Consider the following 18838-nt stretch of genomic DNA (forward strand, 5'->3'; position numbering starts at 1 on the left):
TATGATCAACACGCACCAAGGGGAGGATATATGGTTCCAACCGCGTCAATTGACTCGACCAGTGAAAGCTTATTATCTGGATGAGACAGTATTTGTCTACGGACTCTATTCACCTTATCATTTCTCGCATTTTTTATTCAACGGATTACTGCCTCTCTATAGTACAATGCAAGAAATGAATGCTTCCAACACAGCGTGGACAATGAGAGTAGCTACGTTTGATTCATTACCTAATGCAGGGTTCGAGATACTGTTGCCAACGATAGGCAAGGACATTGTGCTGAACCGAGCCGACCTAACGACGACTTCCTCCTCCTCCTCCTTCCGTAACAGCAGTAGTATGAGACGACAGCAATTAGCCACCTATAACAAACCCATGTGCTTTTCAAAGGCGGTGGTGGGCACAGGGAATCGTTGTTCTTCATGGTACTGCGACCGACAGATTCCGACAGAACACTATGCCTCCTTTAAATCCTTTGTTTTGCAAGAACACGCTGACGTTCCAGAGAATCAATGTGCAGCCGCTAAAATTACCTATAAATCCACCGGCCAGTATAAAGTAGGCATTCTGAACCGCCGGAAATCACGACATATCACCAATATACCCGAACTCATTGCCCGCTTATCAGACATGAATCAAAAGCAGGATGGTATAGATTTTCAGATTAGCTTGTTGGATTTTGATCAGCCCGAATGCGATATTATCAATACAGCTCACTTGGTGAAAGATTTGGATATCATGATCGCTCCGTTCGGTAATGGATTGGGAGCAGGGTTGTTTATGAAAGAGGATTCGGTACTCATTGCGATTTCAGCAAGATACTGGAATGAGCCGTGGTTCAAATACCCAATGACAGCCATTGGAAGACGCATCTTTAATTTTGAATGCCAAAGTGAGGTCTGTAAGGAATATGACGAAACACTCGCCAAGAAGATTTTGTGGGATGACTATCAGATCGCGTTGAATCAGACTGAAATGCAAGAGTTTTTGACGACACACAATCCGGAACATATTCTAGGGCCGTATTTACCTACAAAAGAACAAGCCTGGGAGCCGTTTCTAAAGTTTTACAAGAATACAGCGCGTAGAGTAGATGTGGAGAGATTTGTACCCTATTTGAAAGAAATCATGAAAAACAAACCACCCAAGAATATGAGCTATCCCGAATCATGCAAGACACCCAATGTATGTTGTGATCTAGACTGTAAAATACCCTTAGAACGAAATGTGTTTGGCGAAAAAAGTGCTTGGAAAAACTACCTTTAACACCAAACGCATAAATGCTTTTTTTTTTTTTTTAATTTTCGTGTTTTTATTCTATTCGGCCAGACAAGAATTTCTTTGTGCGATCAAAGTGTTTGCCAACCCCATTCTAAATTTTTTCATTGCCCATTCCCAATTTTATAAAGGAATGAAAAGTAAAGAAGCATTTTTCGTGAGTGAACCAAGTAAAAGGGAAGAAGTCTATTAGTTTATTATATGTATCTCAGAAGTGTATATCATTCCTATTTGCTAAGTGATAGGAGGGAGGGAGGGTGTATAAGAATTTGGCAAGAATACATCTTCAACAAAAACGAGCAAAGGATAGTATATTGACATATGCCTACTCATAGTATAACCAGCCATATGTGACAGACTTTCTTCTGAAAAACCGATGAATTTAAGAACTTCATAGTAGTGGTATTATGATGTTAACTAGCAGTTCAAAACGAGCTAAACATTATCATTCCAAATTTGGAAAGCAGAAAAGCTTTTCGCAACATAGCAAATCAGTCTGTCAACAACTTTCAAAAATGCCTTCAGTAAAAAGCAGACCTGAGGTTAAACACAAAAATTGAGTGATGCAAAAGCGAAAATTGGACTTTATTGAGACAAAGGTTGGTTGAAAGATCAAAGCGAAATCAGCTCGTTGAAAAGCGAAAATTGGGAGTGAGCCACTGGTGCATTGGTTTATAAAATTGGGAAAATGGGCAATGAAAAATCTAGAATAGTCGCCAAATAAAAATGTTTAATTTCTAAAAGAAAAAAAAAAAAGAAGTGATTTCTTATTTCAATTCCTTTCTGTTAGAACAAAATTGCATCCAATGTCATCCACGGAGAAGAAAACTGGTAATTCGTGGCGTTACATACACACTATAACTTTCCTGTCTTTTAGTTTTACTTATTGCCTTCCGCTTATCATGAATTAGCTGGCTATAGCAGTAGTGCTACTCGAACTGAACAACGTCGTCCTCCTGGACCCAAAAATTTCAAAGAATGGTATTTACTCTCTTACAACCAAGTATCCTTTTTTGGTTGGTTTTGGATATTATTCATGACATGCTATACATTGTATCTTGAGGAAGGCGATTGTAAACGTGTATTCGCGGTGGTTGGGCCTGGACTAAGCTATGTGCAGACAGCCGCTTTATTCGAGGTAAAGTAGAGTGTGTAAGCAAAGCACGGATATATAGATGAGCCAGATGAAAAAAAAAAAAAAAAAAAGACTAATGGATCACTGTGCTCCGCTACCTAGGTCCTGCATTCACTCTTTGGGTTCATTAAAACACCTCTCTTGACCACCTCTCTTCAAGTGGCTTCACGATTGTTCTTAGTCTGGGGAGTCAACTACTTTGTGCCGGAAATTCATAAGCATTGGTCATTTACTACCATGGTCTTGGCTTGGTCCATTGCCGAATGTGTACGTTATATATATTATATCTTCCAACTCAGCGGCAACGTCCTGCCAAATTTCATCAAAAATGCGAGATACAGCTTTTTCTTAGTGCTCTACCCCTTAGGTGTATTTTCTGAATTGACAATGGTGTATTTAGCTCTACCTTATGCGAAAGCCATCAGCCCTCTTTACTATTATGCACTTATTACTGCGACCCTCCTATATATACCAGGTAAAAGAAGACAAAAAATGCTCATCCAGCCACAGCAGGAGGGAGTCTTGACAAAATTACTATTTTTATTGTAGGCTTTCCTATGTTATTTTCACATATGTTGGTTCAAAGACGCAACTATTTGAAATCTGTAGCTGCTAAAAAAGCTAAAAAAGCGCATTAAAGACTAGAAGCTGATGTCGACAATGCCACCACTATTGATAGCATAGGATGCTTCACTTTCAGGCATATCGGGCGAATCGAATAACTTTGCAACACGCTCTTCACCACGGCCTTTTCTTAGATAGATACGTGTAGATGAACTAGAGACCCCTCCCCATTTGCCAATAGCATATCAGAATAAGAAAACCATGAGTGAATACATAAAAAAAAAAAAAAAAAAAAAAAAAAAATAAAAAAAAAAACTTACGCGTGGGCCAATACATGGCCTCCAACCGGCTTCTTTGGATCAGCCACAAATGTCATACCGGCTAAATAGAGAAGGGCTATAAGTATCCATCGTTTTGTGAGTGTTGCCCTAGGTTCATACTTTTAGTTTACCTCCAGGATCAGAAGAGACTTGATTGGTTAAAAAGACAGCAATATTATATTCTTCAGAGATCTTGATGAGACGACTCAACATTTGATTCAGTTTTTGTTGTCTATCGGCCAATTCACCACGACCGGAATAATCACAGCGAAAAAGAGCCATAATGGAATCAATGATCAAAAGACGATAAGCGCCCTTCTGGTCAGCAAAATGCGCGGCCAATTCATTAATAAGGTCCATTTGTTGATCGCTGTTCCAGGCACGAGCGACGACAATATTGTCCAATACAATCTCAGGGTCTACGCCGAAACGGTCGGCGATAGAGATGATACGGTCAGGGCGAAAAGTGCCCTCCGTATCAATGTACGCTGCCTTGCTACTGGCGCCTCCATCTTCGGCGGGTAACTGAACTTGGACACAGAGCGTATGAGCTAATTGAGTTTTACCCGTTCTATACTCGCCAAATGCTTCCGTCAGCGACATGGTTTGGACACCACCTAGATTGAATTGTTTGTTTGTTTTGTTTGTTTTGGTTATCCCGTTCATCACTCAAGTGCGGATTCGAGTGCGTCAAGTGATGTCTTTTACCTCCAAGAAGAGTATCCAGTTGCTTACTACCCGTTGCAATTTTGACCACTTTTTCTCTCTGAACAGCTACTTCTTTAGCAGAGACAAAAGATGGCCCCTTTGTTTTTTGTCGTATGTTGACGAGAAAGAGAGATATGAAAAAGTGAGAGTAACGTCTACATTTGCCCCCCGCCTTTCACGAATCATTTTTTCTGTTGTCTTACTTGAATCTTCATGGCGGCTTCTTTGATCTTGTCTACTTTGGTTTCAGACAGACCCTTCAACTTTAAAAGGGCTTTCTTGGTCATCATTTGTACACCCTATTTTTCCCATAAAAGAAGTAGGAAAAGGTTGTCAGAAATGTCAGCATGGTCAATTTCCCACCAAGAGCTGAGAAAAGGAAGATGACATGACTTTACTCTCACTGTACAAACACCTGCCACTTTCAACTTTGTGATATCCGCCACACCTATGCCATGAGCTTGCAATTCATCAATCTCAGTGTAGAATAACTTGAACGGGGGTCAACAAAAAAGTAAGTTTAATCTGTCAGTTTCCAATTGACCACGTGCACGCTTAAAGGCCAGATGTTTTACCTCCTCTTCCGCTAAATGCATTGGTTGGCCTTCCTGCTGTTCAGGGCCGGGAGTCATTGTATCAGGTACAACGGATGAGTCTCTTCTGGAAGGCATGGGTTAGATTTCCTTGGTTCTTGTATGAAAAAACCAATGTCAAAAAGGGGGAAAAGCAAAGGTGAAAAAGGTGGAGAAAAAGGAAAGAAAAAAGAAACACAATCTTGTCATCAAGAAAACACGTTATTTTACGCGTTCAAATAGGTTGTTTTATTATTGTTGTCAATCCAAACCAAGTCATTGATCTATTATCCGACTTTGACGAGTCTACTCTACTCAGGCACCAAACGATGGGTTTTCTTTTCTTCAACCCCCCTTTGGTTTTGTGCAACATCAATATGTTTAATTTGGGTACAAAGCATTTCCCTCTGGTTTTTTTTTTTTTTTTTTTTTTTTCTTTTTCCTTTATCCTTTCATTTGTTATCTTTGCTCTATTTCTTTTTGATTACATCAAATACTATTGTTCCCTCATTCAAACAAACGATATCCGGAAATGACCTCAGCAATGACAGCCCAACAACAGCAAAATCTGGAAGAGATGCAAGAAAGAATAGCCTCTGCTAGAAGAGACGCTGATTTACTGAAAGAAAGAATTAAACAGAGAAAAGAAGCTTTAGCAGATACATCTTGTAAAATGAGAAAAGCATGATAGAAAAAAAACAGTAGCAGTTCTCGAGTCTGATGCACTCTACTTTTCTTTTTTTTTTTTTTTTTTTTTTTTTTTTTTTTTTTCTTGATGATGGTAGTACGGAAAATGGCAAAGGATATCCCTTCTTTGCCAAGAACAACAATGAAAGTAAGGCGTACTCTAAAAGGCCATTTAGCCAAAGTGTATGCTATGCATTGGGCCAAAGACAGTCAAAATCTCGTCTCGGCTTCTCAAGACGGCAAATTGATTGTATGGAACGCTTACTCCACCAACAAATTACATGCTATCCATTTACGTTCTTCTTGGGTCATGACCACGGCTTATTCGCCCTCGGGTCAATTTGTCGCTTGTGGCGGTCTCGATAATACATGCTCTGTTTACAACCTACAATCTCACCATTCAAAACAACAACAACAGTATCCGCATAGCAATCACAGTTTGATCGCAGACCATAAACCAGCCAGAGAATTAGCAGGCCATTTGGGCTACATCAGTTGCTGCCGATTTCTAAATGACGATGATAGACACATTTTAACGAGTTCGGGCGATATGACGTGTGCACTGTGGGATATCGATGCTGGCGTGCGACTACATGAGTTTTCAGAACACATGGGAGATATCATGAGCCTATCGATTCATCCCAACGATTCAAATATCTTTGTCACGGTTGCTTGCGATTCAACAGCTAAACTGTGGGATATCAGAAAGAAGAAATCAGTACAGACATTTGCAGGGCACGAAGGGGATATCAATTCAGTGCAGTAAGTGTGTTATTTATTCTCTATTGGAATCTGAGCCTCCATCGATTCTACCTATCCCCAATGACACACCCCCTCTCCTCCTTTGTAGATTCTTTCCCAATGGTCACGCTTTTGGTACGGGCTCGGACGATTCAACTTGTCGTTTATACGACATAAGAGCAGACTGTGAATTGAATGTCTACGCTGACAGCGTGAATAATAATAATATCTATGGTGTTACCTCCATCGATTTTTCAAGATCAGGGAGGTTACTTTTCGCTGGTTATGATGATTATAGCTGTCAAGTGTGGGATACACTGAAAGGAGATCATTTAGGCTTTCTGGCTGGACACGAAAATAGAATTTCTTCCCTGGGTGTGTCCAGAGACGGATTGGCTTTATGTACTGGTAGCTGGGATACGTTGTTAAAAGTCTGGGCATAGTTCCCCCCACTCCCCTCCCCCTTTTTTTTTTTTTTTTTTTTTTTCTTTCCCTTTTCTCGCACTACACTTATCCTGTCGGAGATATAGAAACAGAATGTCATTTTTGCTTTACTTTTTTTTTTATTTGTAAAAGAAATTCAATGGGATATAAAGAAAGGAATATTGTGTTGTTTTTATGCATATAGATGTGTGTGTCTATAGAATGCGAGCTATAAGTTTACAAAAGGATGCTGCTTTTCCATGCTTTGTCCGTTGGCCTCTTTTACTCAGAACAAGCAGCCCATTGGTCGTTTTCGTCCTTGCCACCATAAGCAGTCACTTCATTTTGACCTTCAGTCAAGACAATGTCATGAGAATGAAGCAAGTTACCCGTTTCGACATGCTTGATAATAACAGGTTGGTTGACTCTCCAGAACTATTGTTTAGAAAATAATTTAATATCGAGCTATTTTGCCCAAAGAAAAAAAAAAACTCCAACCCACTCACGTTATCATATTGTTCGTCATCTTCATCATATTGAAGGACTTGCCAGATATCGTTTTCATCGCTTTGTTCATCATTACCGAAACAGGAGACTTCTTGTTGACCGGTGACGGGGCTTTCAATATTATGGGAGTGCAAATGAGCGCGAGTAGCAACGTGAACAAGACGGAACTTGTCTTCAAAACCAACTTCGTAGCCGGGCTCTTCTTCAGTGACAGGAGGAGGGAGGACAATCCATTGGCTTTCTTCACCACTGCTTCCTTCGGTTGTGAAAACCTATGGGGGATAGGAGGCCATTTTTAGACGCCAATGGAGAAGAGGGAAACTCATCTCTATTTCCAAAGCCGAGTCCCCGTTTTTCCTGCCCTTCTCTCCAATTTTTATCTGCCATACATACCTTTTGTTGGTTAGAGCCACCTTCATATTGTTGACCACCAGTAGAGTTGAGAACACGGTTGGTAGCAACGTGCTTGAGAGTGATCATGTCACTTTTTTAACGTCAAGCAAAAAAAAAAAAAAAAGTCAGTATCAACTTTTTTAATCTCTGTTGACCCTTTCCTATGTTCTTACCCGAAACGAATAATACCATCTTCTTGAGGAGCAGACATTTTATATTGGATGAGGACGTTAACTTAGTAAGATAAAGAAATCGATAACAGTAACAAAAGAAAAAAGAAAAAAAAAAAAAAGCACCTGAAAGAAGCGCGCGTTAAAGTTGTATTTATATACTTTTCAGACACTAAAGAAGTTTATTGCAGTAAGAGATTACGTTGACTAATTTATTTTCTAGATGATAATGTTTCTTTGTTCTATTTTCGGCTCTGCAAAAATATAAAATGCAGTAAAACCCCAATATTTAAGTTTAAGCAGACAATTTGGCGTTTTTGACATTTTAAGCAATGCAGAATGATCAAAGTAAGGTGCACGAGGTTAATTCGTCTGAGCCAATTTCGAAAAGAAACTCATCTCCCCCCCCCGAACAATCCCCCCAAAGAAAGCATTTTTTGCTTCTGCTAAGCAACGACATGGACAAAACGCTAAAAGAGAATGGTTTAGTCACTCATCGATGGCCTAGCATCTCCCAAGGTTATTTATTTGGCAAGGCACAAGCCCGCCATTGAGCTCGGATCCAAGTACCTATATGAACACAGTATGACGTTGCCTTTAGACTTTAGGTCGTTTTTCCCCCTATTCTGAGAATCATCATCATGGAGCCCTTCCGATTGTCTTACAATGATAACTAGCTTTTTTCCCAAAAAATGATGACTTTATGTCTAGAAATTCTGCTTTTTATTTTGGGAAACGAAAAACGTTGCAAACTTTCTACTAAATAAAGTTTTATCTAGAACCATCCTACAGCGAGTGGCCGATAACATTTACTTGTACAATGGACTTGTCACATGATCGGAGTGAGCAAATGAGTCCTGTGGTAGAAAAAAATCAAACCCCACAGTAGATGCGCTACTGTTTGCAACATCCACTTTATGAATTGTCATTTCAAAGAGAATTATGCAGCTGAGTTCGGTATGAAAACATATAAAAAAATAATGAGACCCATATGATAAACGTAGAACACTACTACCATGTTTAGTGATTGTACATATTAGTCATCTTCTCGAGTCTACATGACAATAAATCAGGAATCCATTGGCAATTTTTTTTTTTTTTGTCTTACTAATCGTTTTAAAAAAGCCAAGAAAACCCATTTAACTTTCAAAATGTGTGGCATTTAGCTTATTTCTGTCGGAAAAAGTAATACTCAAGATCGCTGATAAGGCGAAAGTCTCCGTCCCAAAAAAACGAAACCACATACATTTGTTTATGCGCAAATGTCAAACGCGCTCGTTATGCCGGATATTTATTATGTAGGTTAATCATTTGTTGCTTAACTTACAATGCATGCCCTCAATGGACTGATTCTATAGGTTTGAAAAACTGGATATTGAATGAAGGTTTAACGGCTTTCATATCTACATGTACATACACTTTGACGGAATACAAAAATGCTAAACAGATAGTTTCGTGCTCTTTTTCTTTTGCATACATGTCATTCTTATATTGCTGTTGTGAGCCAGAAACAGTGACCTTCATTTGCTGGTGGACAGGATCATAGTTATAATCATACTGCTCTTCTCCTGCTATAGTAGTGGTAGTAGTAGTAGTAGTAGTAGTAGTAGTAGTAACTTGAGCGTTGTTCAACGAGCCCTTTCTAAACAAATGGATGGGCAATGCCAGATTATAGTCTGGCAAGTAAATGTCTATGCATTGGTGAGAAACTCCAATAACAATGGCTTTCATACTGATCCACCTTGCTCCTAAATCAAGACATTGACGATAGATAAAGGCCGCCGTATAGAGTTTCTTGCTCTCCGCTTCTGCGGCTAGTTTGAGTGCTTGAGACGAATTGCAGCGACTGGCTATCCTTACAATGTCTTCGTCATCCGCCACCCTCTCTTCATCGTGGTGGTCAACAGCACCACTACTATTACTATTACTACTGCATCGAAGCGCCATGCTGAGTTGTTTTTGTACTTGAATGGAAGCATAATTAGAAAGAGGTTCAGTAAATACGGTGTAGATGGAAGCACCATACGTGTAATGATTGAATTTTGAAATATCCACAGCGCCTGCACTATAGTATTTGCCTTCAGGAATACATTGACGAATGATATATCGAAGTGCATCCTGTTTTTCAGGACAACTTTCATTCTCTCCAATAAGCTCCCAAAGACCCTGTAGAGAAAGGGTGGCGGAACCGTTTTGGAGATAACTCTGAACAGACGTCTAGTCATCGACAGAAAAGGACCCCGTCAACCTTCTGCATCCATACACACATCTTAGCATTGTATTTTTCCCCCACTTACCAACTTGGAGAGAGACGGCTCTTCTTGACGATACAAAAGAGCTTGGTCAGGAAATTTACTACAAATCTTTTGTCCAACCTCCACATTCGCTGCAATGAGCAACTCTTGTAATAAAACCTCTTCATCCTCGTCGTCCTTGTGGACCTTCTCTGCTTTATCTGGATAGCCACTTTCAGACAGATGGAATGGAACGCCAACGTCTTTTGTCGCTGCAAGCAAACTCAGACCACCGGCTTTTTGGATCCTGTTTTGTTGAAGTTTGCGAGACAGTTGCAAGAGATGCTTTCCTGCTTGCAGGGTATCTAATTGTTTGTAAAGCATATGCTGTGTAGGTTGGACAATCGTTTTACCGATCCAAGTATGCAAAAATGACCCGTTGTGCGTAAACCGAGTGATCACAGAATAGGCCAACTGTGGCTGATGGATCTGGAAGCTACAGTGCGTCTTTAAAAAAGAAGGTGGGAAAAGAGGAATGGTTTTATCGGTCAGATGAACAGCACAAGCCCTTGTCCGAAGCTCACGATCCAAGGGACTATGGGTAGGGGAAAGTCGAGCAATATCAGGCACGTGTACACCCACTTCGTATATCCCATCTTCTGTCACCTTGATAGAGAATGCATATTCCGTGATCTCTGTACGCGTTTCATTCAGTAGATTCAAAAGAAAAAAAAAAGGGTGGTATCCTTTGAGTGATATAGCTTTTACGACTCCACTTGTTTAGATGAGGGGGGGGGAATCTACAAAAATATACCTGTACCCATTTTACTACAGGTGAAAACCTTTACGTCTTCCAGTGTTAAATCTCTTCTTCCTTTTCTATCTTCTTTTTGAATACCGGTAGGGATGGCCTCCATCGCCTCAAGCACGTCTTCTGGATAGTCAACGTCTCTTATATGATGGTCAGCTATCAAAGCTCCAGATTGCACGCGCAATTCACCTATCCAACCAATCTCTCTCTCAATCGTTCCGAATGGATGCAAAGAAGTGGCTGGCCAACGTTTGATTTTGCACTGCAAAAAGCAAGTTCAAGGTTATCATAAGGGGTGGGGTTTTGTCGCATCAAAAATCATTTGTACAAGTGTTATTTTTTTTACCATGAAAATTCTATTTTTGTATTCTTCATGATATTTGATAAAGTTGGGAGGCGCTTCTTTTAAGGGTATAGCTACAAGAGGTAGTCTTTTATCAGAGGGAACGAACCAAATGATCTTGGGATTGGCATCTTTTTTATCGCGACTGCTGTTGTCTAACTGTGCCGCGTAGGGTCGATTCAATGATATCACACTGTTATTTTCGTAGCCAAAAGAGAGTTAAAAAACCAGAGTTCTTTATGAAACTACAAACACAAGTGCTTTCCTTACCCTGAAGTTAACATGTGTTTTGGCCTCTCAAGAATGGACACCACTCTTCCACAATACTTGGGTCGTTCTCCAACTACTTCTTCCTTACTATTATCAGTCGTATCCACATCATTGAAAAAAGGATGATGATCCTCTGAAATTGAGGATAAAGGACCATTCGGAGTTGTCATAGCTGAGCTTGAGTTGAAAGATGATGTCGCTGCTGCTGCAGCAGCTGCAGCAGCAGCTACTACTGATAAACGTCTTGTTTGACGTGCTTGTCGTTTTGCTTGTTTTTCAAACAGCATGGCATCCACATCCACTAATTCTACAGCCACCTCATCCCCGTCGAGCGCTCGGTTTCTATTTCGTGATCCAAAGATGTAAATGGATGCGTTTAACGCTTCACATACAACATTGGCTTCCGAACTATCTTGTGGGTCGACCTTTAAAATTCCAGAATATAAGTGATGCGATCGTATAAGACGGTGTGCCTCTGATAAATCCAAATGGCTGGGATATACAGGCTTTCTCCCTTTCTGATTTGGGTGATTCACGTGAGGGACGAATGTTGACGATGGGCGGTGATAGATTGCTTCAGGAACTATATATATAAATAAATATACATATATTTATACAAGTAAATTACACAAAATGATCGACTTTGACACAACAGCAAAACACGTTTTCTGATAAAATAGATGAGCCATTGTATGTCCAATTTGTTTCTATTTACCTGATTGACTTCGGGAACGCTGTGGAATAATTTTCGTTGTATCCGTCAATGGTACCTTGTTGCTCATGCTATGGATGGTTAAAGGAGATTCCGGTAGGTCAACCAAATAGTCGTCTTGCACTTCTTTCAAAGCCATAAAAGAGTTTGTGAATATAGGTTTGCTGTTATTTGAATTTGTATGGTTCTCTCTTATCGTCGCTAAGGCAGGCTTGGATTTTTTCCAGTCAAAGTGAACTACTGATTTATGTGGAGGCTCTGAATACCGACGCACCCTTCTATAGGAGAAGGGTTCGTTCGTTTGGTTGTTATTACCAACTCTACCTTCATCGGCTTCTTCTTTATCTACAGGGAATGATTTCTTGGGTAAGCGCTTCATTTCACTGATGATATCCACAAGAGAATAAAATGCAGGAGAGTCCTTGTCACTCTCATTGTCACTCTCGCTGTGCTTTTTTTGATGGGTCACAACAGTGTTGGAACTTTTACGCCTGCGTCTGGTAGTTATTGGAATGCTCAGATTCGTGTTATTGTTGGTGTTCATAGTATTATGGCTACTACTAAAGGTGCTGGTGCTGCTGCTGTTGTCGAGACTTTTGCTCAACATCACAGGTGCATCTTCTGTTACTGCCGAATCTGTTTGTTTCGCCTCTTTCGGTATGGCAATGGCAGCTGTTGTAATAGAAGAGCGACGACGACCTCCTCGACCTCGTCGTCTATTTTTCTGACTCTTTTTCCTTCCTAGGCCATTCTCATTTGATATTGCCGTTGTGTTTGCTGGTTGGCCAGCTGCAGGATAAGTTTCCTCGTCGGTTTCGGTGCTGTTACTAGAGACAATGAAAGCATGCTTTTATTGTATTTTATTATTTGAATGCACAGGTTATTCAACATGACAAGTACAAAAAAAAAAAAAAAAAAAAAAAAAAAGTCCCAATTCATGTCAAAATAAAAAGATCATCACTCGTTCGATATTACTTGTACTTTAAGGCGTTCCTTTTCTTCACTGACTCCCATCTCCAAGGTGTTCGTTTCGTTATTGAGTCAAAAACAGACTTACAACATCAACAAGTGAAACAGAAAAAAAAGAAAAAAAAAGAGAAAAGATCAATTCAACGACAAAAACCTCGCTTTTTTTTTTTTCTAATAAAAAATAGCAGGAGACGGGCAGACGGGGTATGTGTGTGAATTCAATTGCTGGCTTAAGGACAGCAGTGAAAAATCAGTTTCCGCGCCCTTGATTGAATCTCCACTCGCATAAAATTCATGCTCGACCAACCTACACTTTTTTGACATTTTTCAACAAAAGCAGGGGAAAAAGCTTGGAGGTCGAGGGATGAGCTTAATTATCGTAGGTGAAAGGGTAAGTTGAGAGAATTATTGTACAGTCACAATGTTACTTTCTTTTTTTTTTTGACAGCAACATCCATATGGAGACAGAGTAATTGAATGGTATTGTTAGTAACAGTAGAAGCAAGCATTACTGGTGAGTATTCTGTAGACTGCAAAACACCAACAAGAACCAAATTTCCCATCACGCCACCGTTTAAACGAGACGGTTGGTATAATACATACAACCGGTTGAAAAGGGTACAAAAGAGATAGAGTATGTGTGCATACTTATCTATAACCACAACGAGAGCAAATGTAACAAAGTCTCCCGACGAACCGGTAAAACTACTTAGCCATGTTTCTTCCGACTATAGAAAAAAGAAGCAGCTCAGGGCAATCCCTAACCAAGCGTTTTCTTCGTGTCAACTCATGTTTTTCTGTTACTAGTACGTGAACACCCGGCTGATGTAAATGTACACTATAGTATAAAAAGGCGTTTAAAAATAGTAGCCATTTTTTGGTGAACCTGGATACTTTTTGATGGATTGAAGGCATTTCTTGTTGCTACTGTGAAGCACACATCTGAAATGACAGAGGGTCGGCTGTTTGGGCACTTCTTTTTGGATTTGGCTATTTCCCGTCATCAATAAGAGTCTCCCTCAATTTCACTACCAGCTCAATCACTTCTTGACAGCTATACCCTCCTTTCCTCCGACCCGCCATAGTTCAAATCCTTTTTTACTTTTGAGCACAAAGTTAGACTTGTACAATACGTTTGGGTCTGTTGTAGGTAATTTTCATATCTCGTGTCCTATGGGCTTTCAAATTTCAAGTATTTGCAATAAAAAAGCTTGTTTGAACGCAGTGTGCGGAAAACCCCATATGGTCAATCAGGTGAAGCGTGCCTTTTTGATTGGGCAAAATCAGGCAACCTTTCAAAAAAAAAAAAAATTGACATACTCCCTCATGCAAGCGATTTGATTGGATTAGTTTTGTTCTTTTTTTTTGTCTTCAGGAAAGAAAAGAATAGAGAAGAGAAAAAATCATGATCATGACAAATTTATATATAGTACAAATCAGGAAACGCTGAAATAATCATTTAATTACGTAGTATATAGGATGCAGTACTATGTAGTAAAATTGTACAAATAAAAGGGAACTAAGGTATAACTTGTTTACAAGTGAGGTTGGTGGGATGGTAAAAAGAGACGAACTTTTTGAAAGAAACAGTATATGTATGGCGTAAGAGGGAATGAGTATGGTTAGTGACTATAGTACAATGATTGATAACGATTGAATCGATATTTGATATATTGAGAGAAAGTACTCTTCCTCGTACCCACAAAGTTGGCACCATGAGACGCGACTTCAGCATCGATCATAGGAATCAACGAAGGTGCAATCAAAGAACTCTTTTGAATGGCTTCATTATCCACTGAATCATTACCACTCAGCAAAGGAGCCATTGTCAAAGTGCTTTCAATCACATCAGGAAAATCGGAAAGTGTAAAAATACAAGGAAATTCTTCAAACAGTTCTTTCAACGTCGTACGAGGCTGAGGAGTATCTGTCGCCATGTAGATGAGACGTAATCTGGGGTGGCTGCTCACCTCATGCCACACAATGCATTGATTTAGCAAATCCATCTTGTTGACTGGGTTCTTCTCATTGATCATTTGGAGTTGTTGTAGCTTCCATTCATCATCGGCAGTCAGTGGTGTTGCTGGTCTGATGACCCAAGGCTCTTGTTGTGGTTGCACAAGCTGTTTTTGTAGTTGTTCATTATCCAAATTGGGCTGTTCTAAGGTATTTCTGAGGTTGTTTAATGTCTCCTCTTGTAGGTCCTTGAAAAAGCCATCCCCTTGACGAAGATGCACGCCAACAAAGCTACCAGGACCATTCATCAAAGAAATGATATGAAGTGCTTGTTCAATAACAATAGGATGTGAAAAGCTGGTTGCTTGACGCAAGTGCTCAGCAAGCCAAACCAAGTAAGGGTCTGAGAGAGCCAGTCGTAAAGTGTAGTGGAGAGATCCAAACACGATAACGGTTTCATCTCTGTTACAAAGATCTTCCATTTCGAGGCGGCGACTGAAGGAGTGTAGGGAGTCTAGGTTGTCTTTGGAATCGTAAATACGGTAGGATTGGCGTGCATCATCTTCGACGCGGTAAATTTCCTCATCTGTGAGAGACAGAACGTCGCTAAAGTAACTGGAAGACATATTGGAGCGTTGGATGGTACGGACACCGGCATTGTGGGCTGCCGTGAGATCAAATATGGTTTCAACAGATACAGGAACGTATTTTTTGAAATCGTTACAGGAAACATTTTTGGATGGATGAGCCGAAGTGCATTCAGATAAACGTTCTTCCAAAAAGGGTGTTTGCTTCCAATAGATGCCTTTCCCTAGGTTGATCTCAGGTAGAATAAGTGTGCGGTTGAGGACTTTTGCTAATAGAATAGCATTGATAAGGCCAATGCGTTGATTATGAAGGCCGGAGTGGGGCAAGTAGGTAATGAACTTCTCTTTGACAGCTGGTTCATTCGATCTCTCCGCTATCGTCATGGAAGGACTTATTTTCAGTTTTAATTGTATGTCCATTGAAGGCGTTGATGTGTATAAAAACGAGAACAGGATCAAGGTGAATGCGGACAAACATGTCGCCCACGCAAATTTCGAAGAACGCAGCATGGAAATGATGAGGATTTGAAACGATAGGAAAGACTCAAAGAAAAGGATCCCAAAATGTTGGAGAGTGATGGGCTGTATTTATACTGATTTCTATTTATGAAACAACATTAAAAATAGTAGCTTTCATCCACATTTTAGGCTTACCATGCCTAAAAGCATTGTGTTACTATCTCCCACTCACACTAACACTCACCCTCACACATGCACTTGTACACAACGATAAGGCTTAATGTTTATTTTTAAAATTTGAAAAATGCCCGCTTAGTCACATTCGTAGGGCTTGGAATTGAAAAAAAAAAGTTCTTTCGTGCTGCTTTATTTGGTAAAACGAATATTATTGTTTTCGTAGAGGAGGGATAAATGGAAAGTGTGGATAACGTATCCTTACAAATACTCTTCGCAGTAAATATCAAGCTCGTGACCTTCCCTTTACTAACAACTTAAAATGACGTCAATTATTATCAAGTTGTTGTATGCTTGTATTGGCAAGCCCTATGGCTATATCGCTGCGATATATTGCTTGCTCTCGTGCATTTGTGGTAGTTTTTCGTTTGACAGACGCGCAGTTCAACCTAGATGGGGAATTAAAAAAAAAAAAGGCGGGACGCGCTATTCTGTTAAATCCCTTCTCTTTTTTGCAAAAAACTGTTATTCTCATTTCTTCATGTAAAGGTAAAGCTTGCGAATTCAATTCATAAAGAAATAAACAACAATCAAAACACATCTTAATGCTCAAACAAAATTCTGGGAAGCAATTGGGCTTTGTTGAATGTTTGTTTGTTGCCTTTTTTTTGTATTAGAGGAAATTGATGTAAAATCCACAAATTCGAAAAAAAAATTGAACCATGTGGATTGCTATGAAAAAAGCGAAATTCACTTTCCGGCCACATGGAGTTTCTAATCACGATGATACTGTGCCGGATCAACAACTGAATCGAAAACGTATTTTACGTCTGTATTGCTGGTGAAGTTAATAAAAGCAGAAAAAAAAGGGGGGGAGGATGAGGAGAGCAGTGCATATAATATAAAGTTAATGTGGAGGTCCTTTCTTTTTACTGCTTTCATTTTCGTGGAATACATTCCTCAATCCCAGCGAAAAAATGACAATCCTAATGAAAGGCCTTGGTAGCAAGAAGGATGTGATGAGCAAAAATAAGCGTTAAAATAAGTGATTCGTTGTAAGCATCCACTAAAAAGACAAGAAAAAAAAAATAAATAAAAAGAACGAAAAAACTCCAGGGGCTGTCTTGACTTGTATATGCATTTTATTATACTCTTATGCCCATTCTTGTTTGATCCAGTATCTTTTTTAAACTTTAAAGAGTGCATTTTGCACATACTGATCCGCAAACATCATAACGTCCATATTTTATGTTATCTGCATATCTGTTCCTACTTCTTTTTTCATTTTCCTTTCTTCTTTAGCCAAATCTTGTCACTGTTTTGCCTTTAGGTCGTCATCAAAGATTACCTCATAAAAGGAAAGAAGGAAGGCAAGTCTGTCAACCATTGCCAGAACTATCTCTCGTAAATGTCTGATTCTCAGCATCTATACCATAAGTCCCATTATCCAGCTCATGCCTTCTTTTGGCCTCGACCTATCAATGAAGAAGATTCAATAAAAGGTAACACCTTCATTCCAACACCTAGTTTTGTTCATCGATCGATTGTTACACCACCGCACAGCGGCATACCTACACATTACAACTATCTCCACCATTCAAACACGAAAGACGCAACTGCAATTAAAAGCGTCTCAACACATTCTTCCTCTTCTTTCCAAATTTCCAGCGCTACGCAGTCGGCCTCCATTGTTACTTCGTCGCAAAGTAACACATCTTCCGTCAGAGCGAACGTGCCCTCTAGTAATAGCAGCAGCAGTGCTAACGGAGGTGGAGGAGGCTGTTTAGCTCTAATACTGGCTATTTTTGGAACCATTGGCTTACTATCATCCGTGGCTTTGATCTTTTTTTGTTGCCGCAAAAAAAGAAAATCAGAAAAATTCAAAAAGGCCCAGATTCAACCGTATAAAAATAAGGACCAACAGCAACAGCAACAGCAACAACCAGCAAAAGGTAAGGATTATGATCATCACAGTTGGGCAAGCTCTAGTACAATAAATACAATGAAAACAGCAGTGGAAGGGAGACTCTTATACGATACGCTGAAAACACAAATATCACAGCAGCAGCAGCAGCAGTACTTTTCCTCTCCTTACCCTACGATGTCTGTCAGAGAGAAGCGTTTAACCGCAGACACATTGGTAGATGAAACTTCATCTTTAATGCTCAAAAAGCAATACTCTCCTCAACTTGCTTTCAGTCCTAGTTTATCCGCAGATGGAGGAATGTTGGCTGTCCAACAACAGCAACAGTCTGACCTTAGTATTTCTCCTTCCAATACATTAATTGATAATGCAGGTGCCTTATCGAATTTGAATAATGAGGATGATAACTGCAAATCTGAGAACTATTACTATTCCGACTATGGCTACGCATCTTATCCAACAGAGCAACAACGAGAACAGCCCCAGAAGCAGCAACTACATGAAGAACACCAAACGAGGCGCAAGATCGAATTGTATGAGCCTCAAGTTCATTTCACTCCAAGCACCAACGATGACAATCCTTCCGAAAATATCCCTTACCCCTTGCCACACAACCCACAAGCAAAACGAGTGGTCGATCAAGACGATATTCATCGTTCTCAAAACAATACCAAAAGTCAAGACGGGCATGAGGCTATCCAAATGGAGAATTAAGCCTATCGTTTAAAGCATACCTTTTTCTTAAAGAAAACAGTATGGCATACATTCGTTTGCAAATTGATTTTAATCCCCTTTTTTCATTAGTTCACCCTTCATTATTATTTTCTAGTAATACTTTTAATAAAAGTCATTATTGATGTCTTTATACGGACTAGCTACTAAACAATTGCTGTTCATCTG

At 39.7% G+C, this 18838-nt stretch overlaps 8 protein-coding genes across 8 annotated transcripts; 4 read left to right on the forward strand and 4 right to left on the reverse strand.

Moving 5' to 3' along the window:
- Positions 1-376: 376 nt before the first annotated feature.
- On the forward strand, positions 377-1267 carry BDF20DRAFT_816288 (uncharacterized protein; the record flags this gene model as incomplete). The annotated part of the gene is made up of 1 exon (XM_053077140.1): positions 377-1267. The coding sequence occupies one exon, from the start codon at positions 377-379 to the stop codon at positions 1265-1267; it is 891 nt and encodes a 296-aa protein (XP_052938100.1).
- An 800-nt stretch (positions 1268-2067) lies between these two features.
- On the forward strand, positions 2068-3248 carry BDF20DRAFT_859123 (tyrosine phosphatase-like protein). The gene is made up of 4 exons (XM_053080449.1): positions 2068-2110; positions 2191-2417; positions 2517-2889; positions 2964-3248. The coding sequence occupies exons 1-4, from the start codon at positions 2086-2088 to the stop codon at positions 3050-3052; spliced, it is 714 nt and encodes a 237-aa protein (XP_052938101.1). The 5' UTR covers positions 2068-2085; the 3' UTR covers positions 3053-3248.
- Positions 3056-4500, reverse strand: BDF20DRAFT_817038 (meiotic recombinase Dmc1; the record flags this gene model as incomplete). The annotated part of the gene is made up of 7 exons (XM_053077217.1): positions 3056-3191; positions 3299-3359; positions 3430-3786; positions 3865-3915; positions 4007-4178; positions 4210-4305; positions 4405-4500. Coding segments are annotated over 7 exons (969 nt in total), but the record flags the coding sequence as incomplete, so codon positions are not given.
- A 527-nt stretch (positions 4501-5027) lies between these two features.
- Positions 5028-6470, forward strand: BDF20DRAFT_859132 (G-protein beta subunit). The gene is made up of 3 exons (XM_053080450.1): positions 5028-5246; positions 5364-6027; positions 6116-6470. Exons 1-3 carry the CDS (start codon positions 5111-5113, stop codon positions 6447-6449), a joined length of 1134 nt encoding a protein of 377 aa, XP_052938103.1. The 5' UTR covers positions 5028-5110; the 3' UTR covers positions 6450-6470.
- Positions 6471-6547: 77 nt separating this feature from the next.
- BDF20DRAFT_954374 (MIR motif-containing protein) lies at positions 6548-7618 on the reverse strand. The gene is made up of 4 exons (XM_053084904.1): positions 7503-7618; positions 7330-7420; positions 6936-7208; positions 6548-6864 (listed from the first exon to the last, which is right to left on the reverse strand). The coding sequence occupies exons 1-4, from the start codon at positions 7538-7540 to the stop codon at positions 6712-6714; spliced, it is 555 nt and encodes a 184-aa protein (XP_052938104.1). The 5' UTR covers positions 7541-7618; the 3' UTR covers positions 6548-6711.
- Positions 7619-8733: 1115 nt separating this feature from the next.
- BDF20DRAFT_859145 (uncharacterized protein) lies at positions 8734-12964 on the reverse strand. Its single transcript, XM_053080451.1, has 8 exons — positions 12845-12964; positions 11873-12716; positions 11393-11740; positions 11158-11362; positions 10891-11080; positions 10548-10806; positions 9797-10428; positions 8734-9716 (listed from the first exon to the last, which is right to left on the reverse strand). The coding sequence occupies exons 1-8, from the start codon at positions 12881-12883 to the stop codon at positions 8838-8840; spliced, it is 3396 nt and encodes a 1131-aa protein (XP_052938105.1). The 5' UTR covers positions 12884-12964; the 3' UTR covers positions 8734-8837.
- A 1496-nt stretch (positions 12965-14460) lies between these two features.
- On the reverse strand, positions 14461-15891 carry BDF20DRAFT_905287 (uncharacterized protein; the record flags this gene model as incomplete). Its single annotated transcript, XM_053083141.1, has 1 exon — positions 14461-15891. One exon carries the CDS (start codon positions 15889-15891, stop codon positions 14461-14463), a length of 1431 nt encoding a protein of 476 aa, XP_052938106.1.
- Positions 15892-18091: 2200 nt separating this feature from the next.
- On the forward strand, positions 18092-18310 carry BDF20DRAFT_799975 (uncharacterized protein; the record flags this gene model as incomplete). The annotated part of the gene is made up of 1 exon (XM_053076350.1): positions 18092-18310. A coding segment is annotated over one exon (219 nt), but the record flags the coding sequence as incomplete, so codon positions are not given.
- Between the last annotated feature and the right edge of the window lie 528 nt (positions 18311-18838).

The sequence above is a fragment of the Mycotypha africana genome (assembly GCF_025528875.1).
Source record: "Mycotypha africana strain NRRL 2978 chromosome Unknown BDF20scaffold_3, whole genome shotgun sequence".
Classification (NCBI taxonomy): Eukaryota; Fungi; Mucoromycota; class Mucoromycetes; order Mucorales; family Mycotyphaceae; genus Mycotypha; species Mycotypha africana.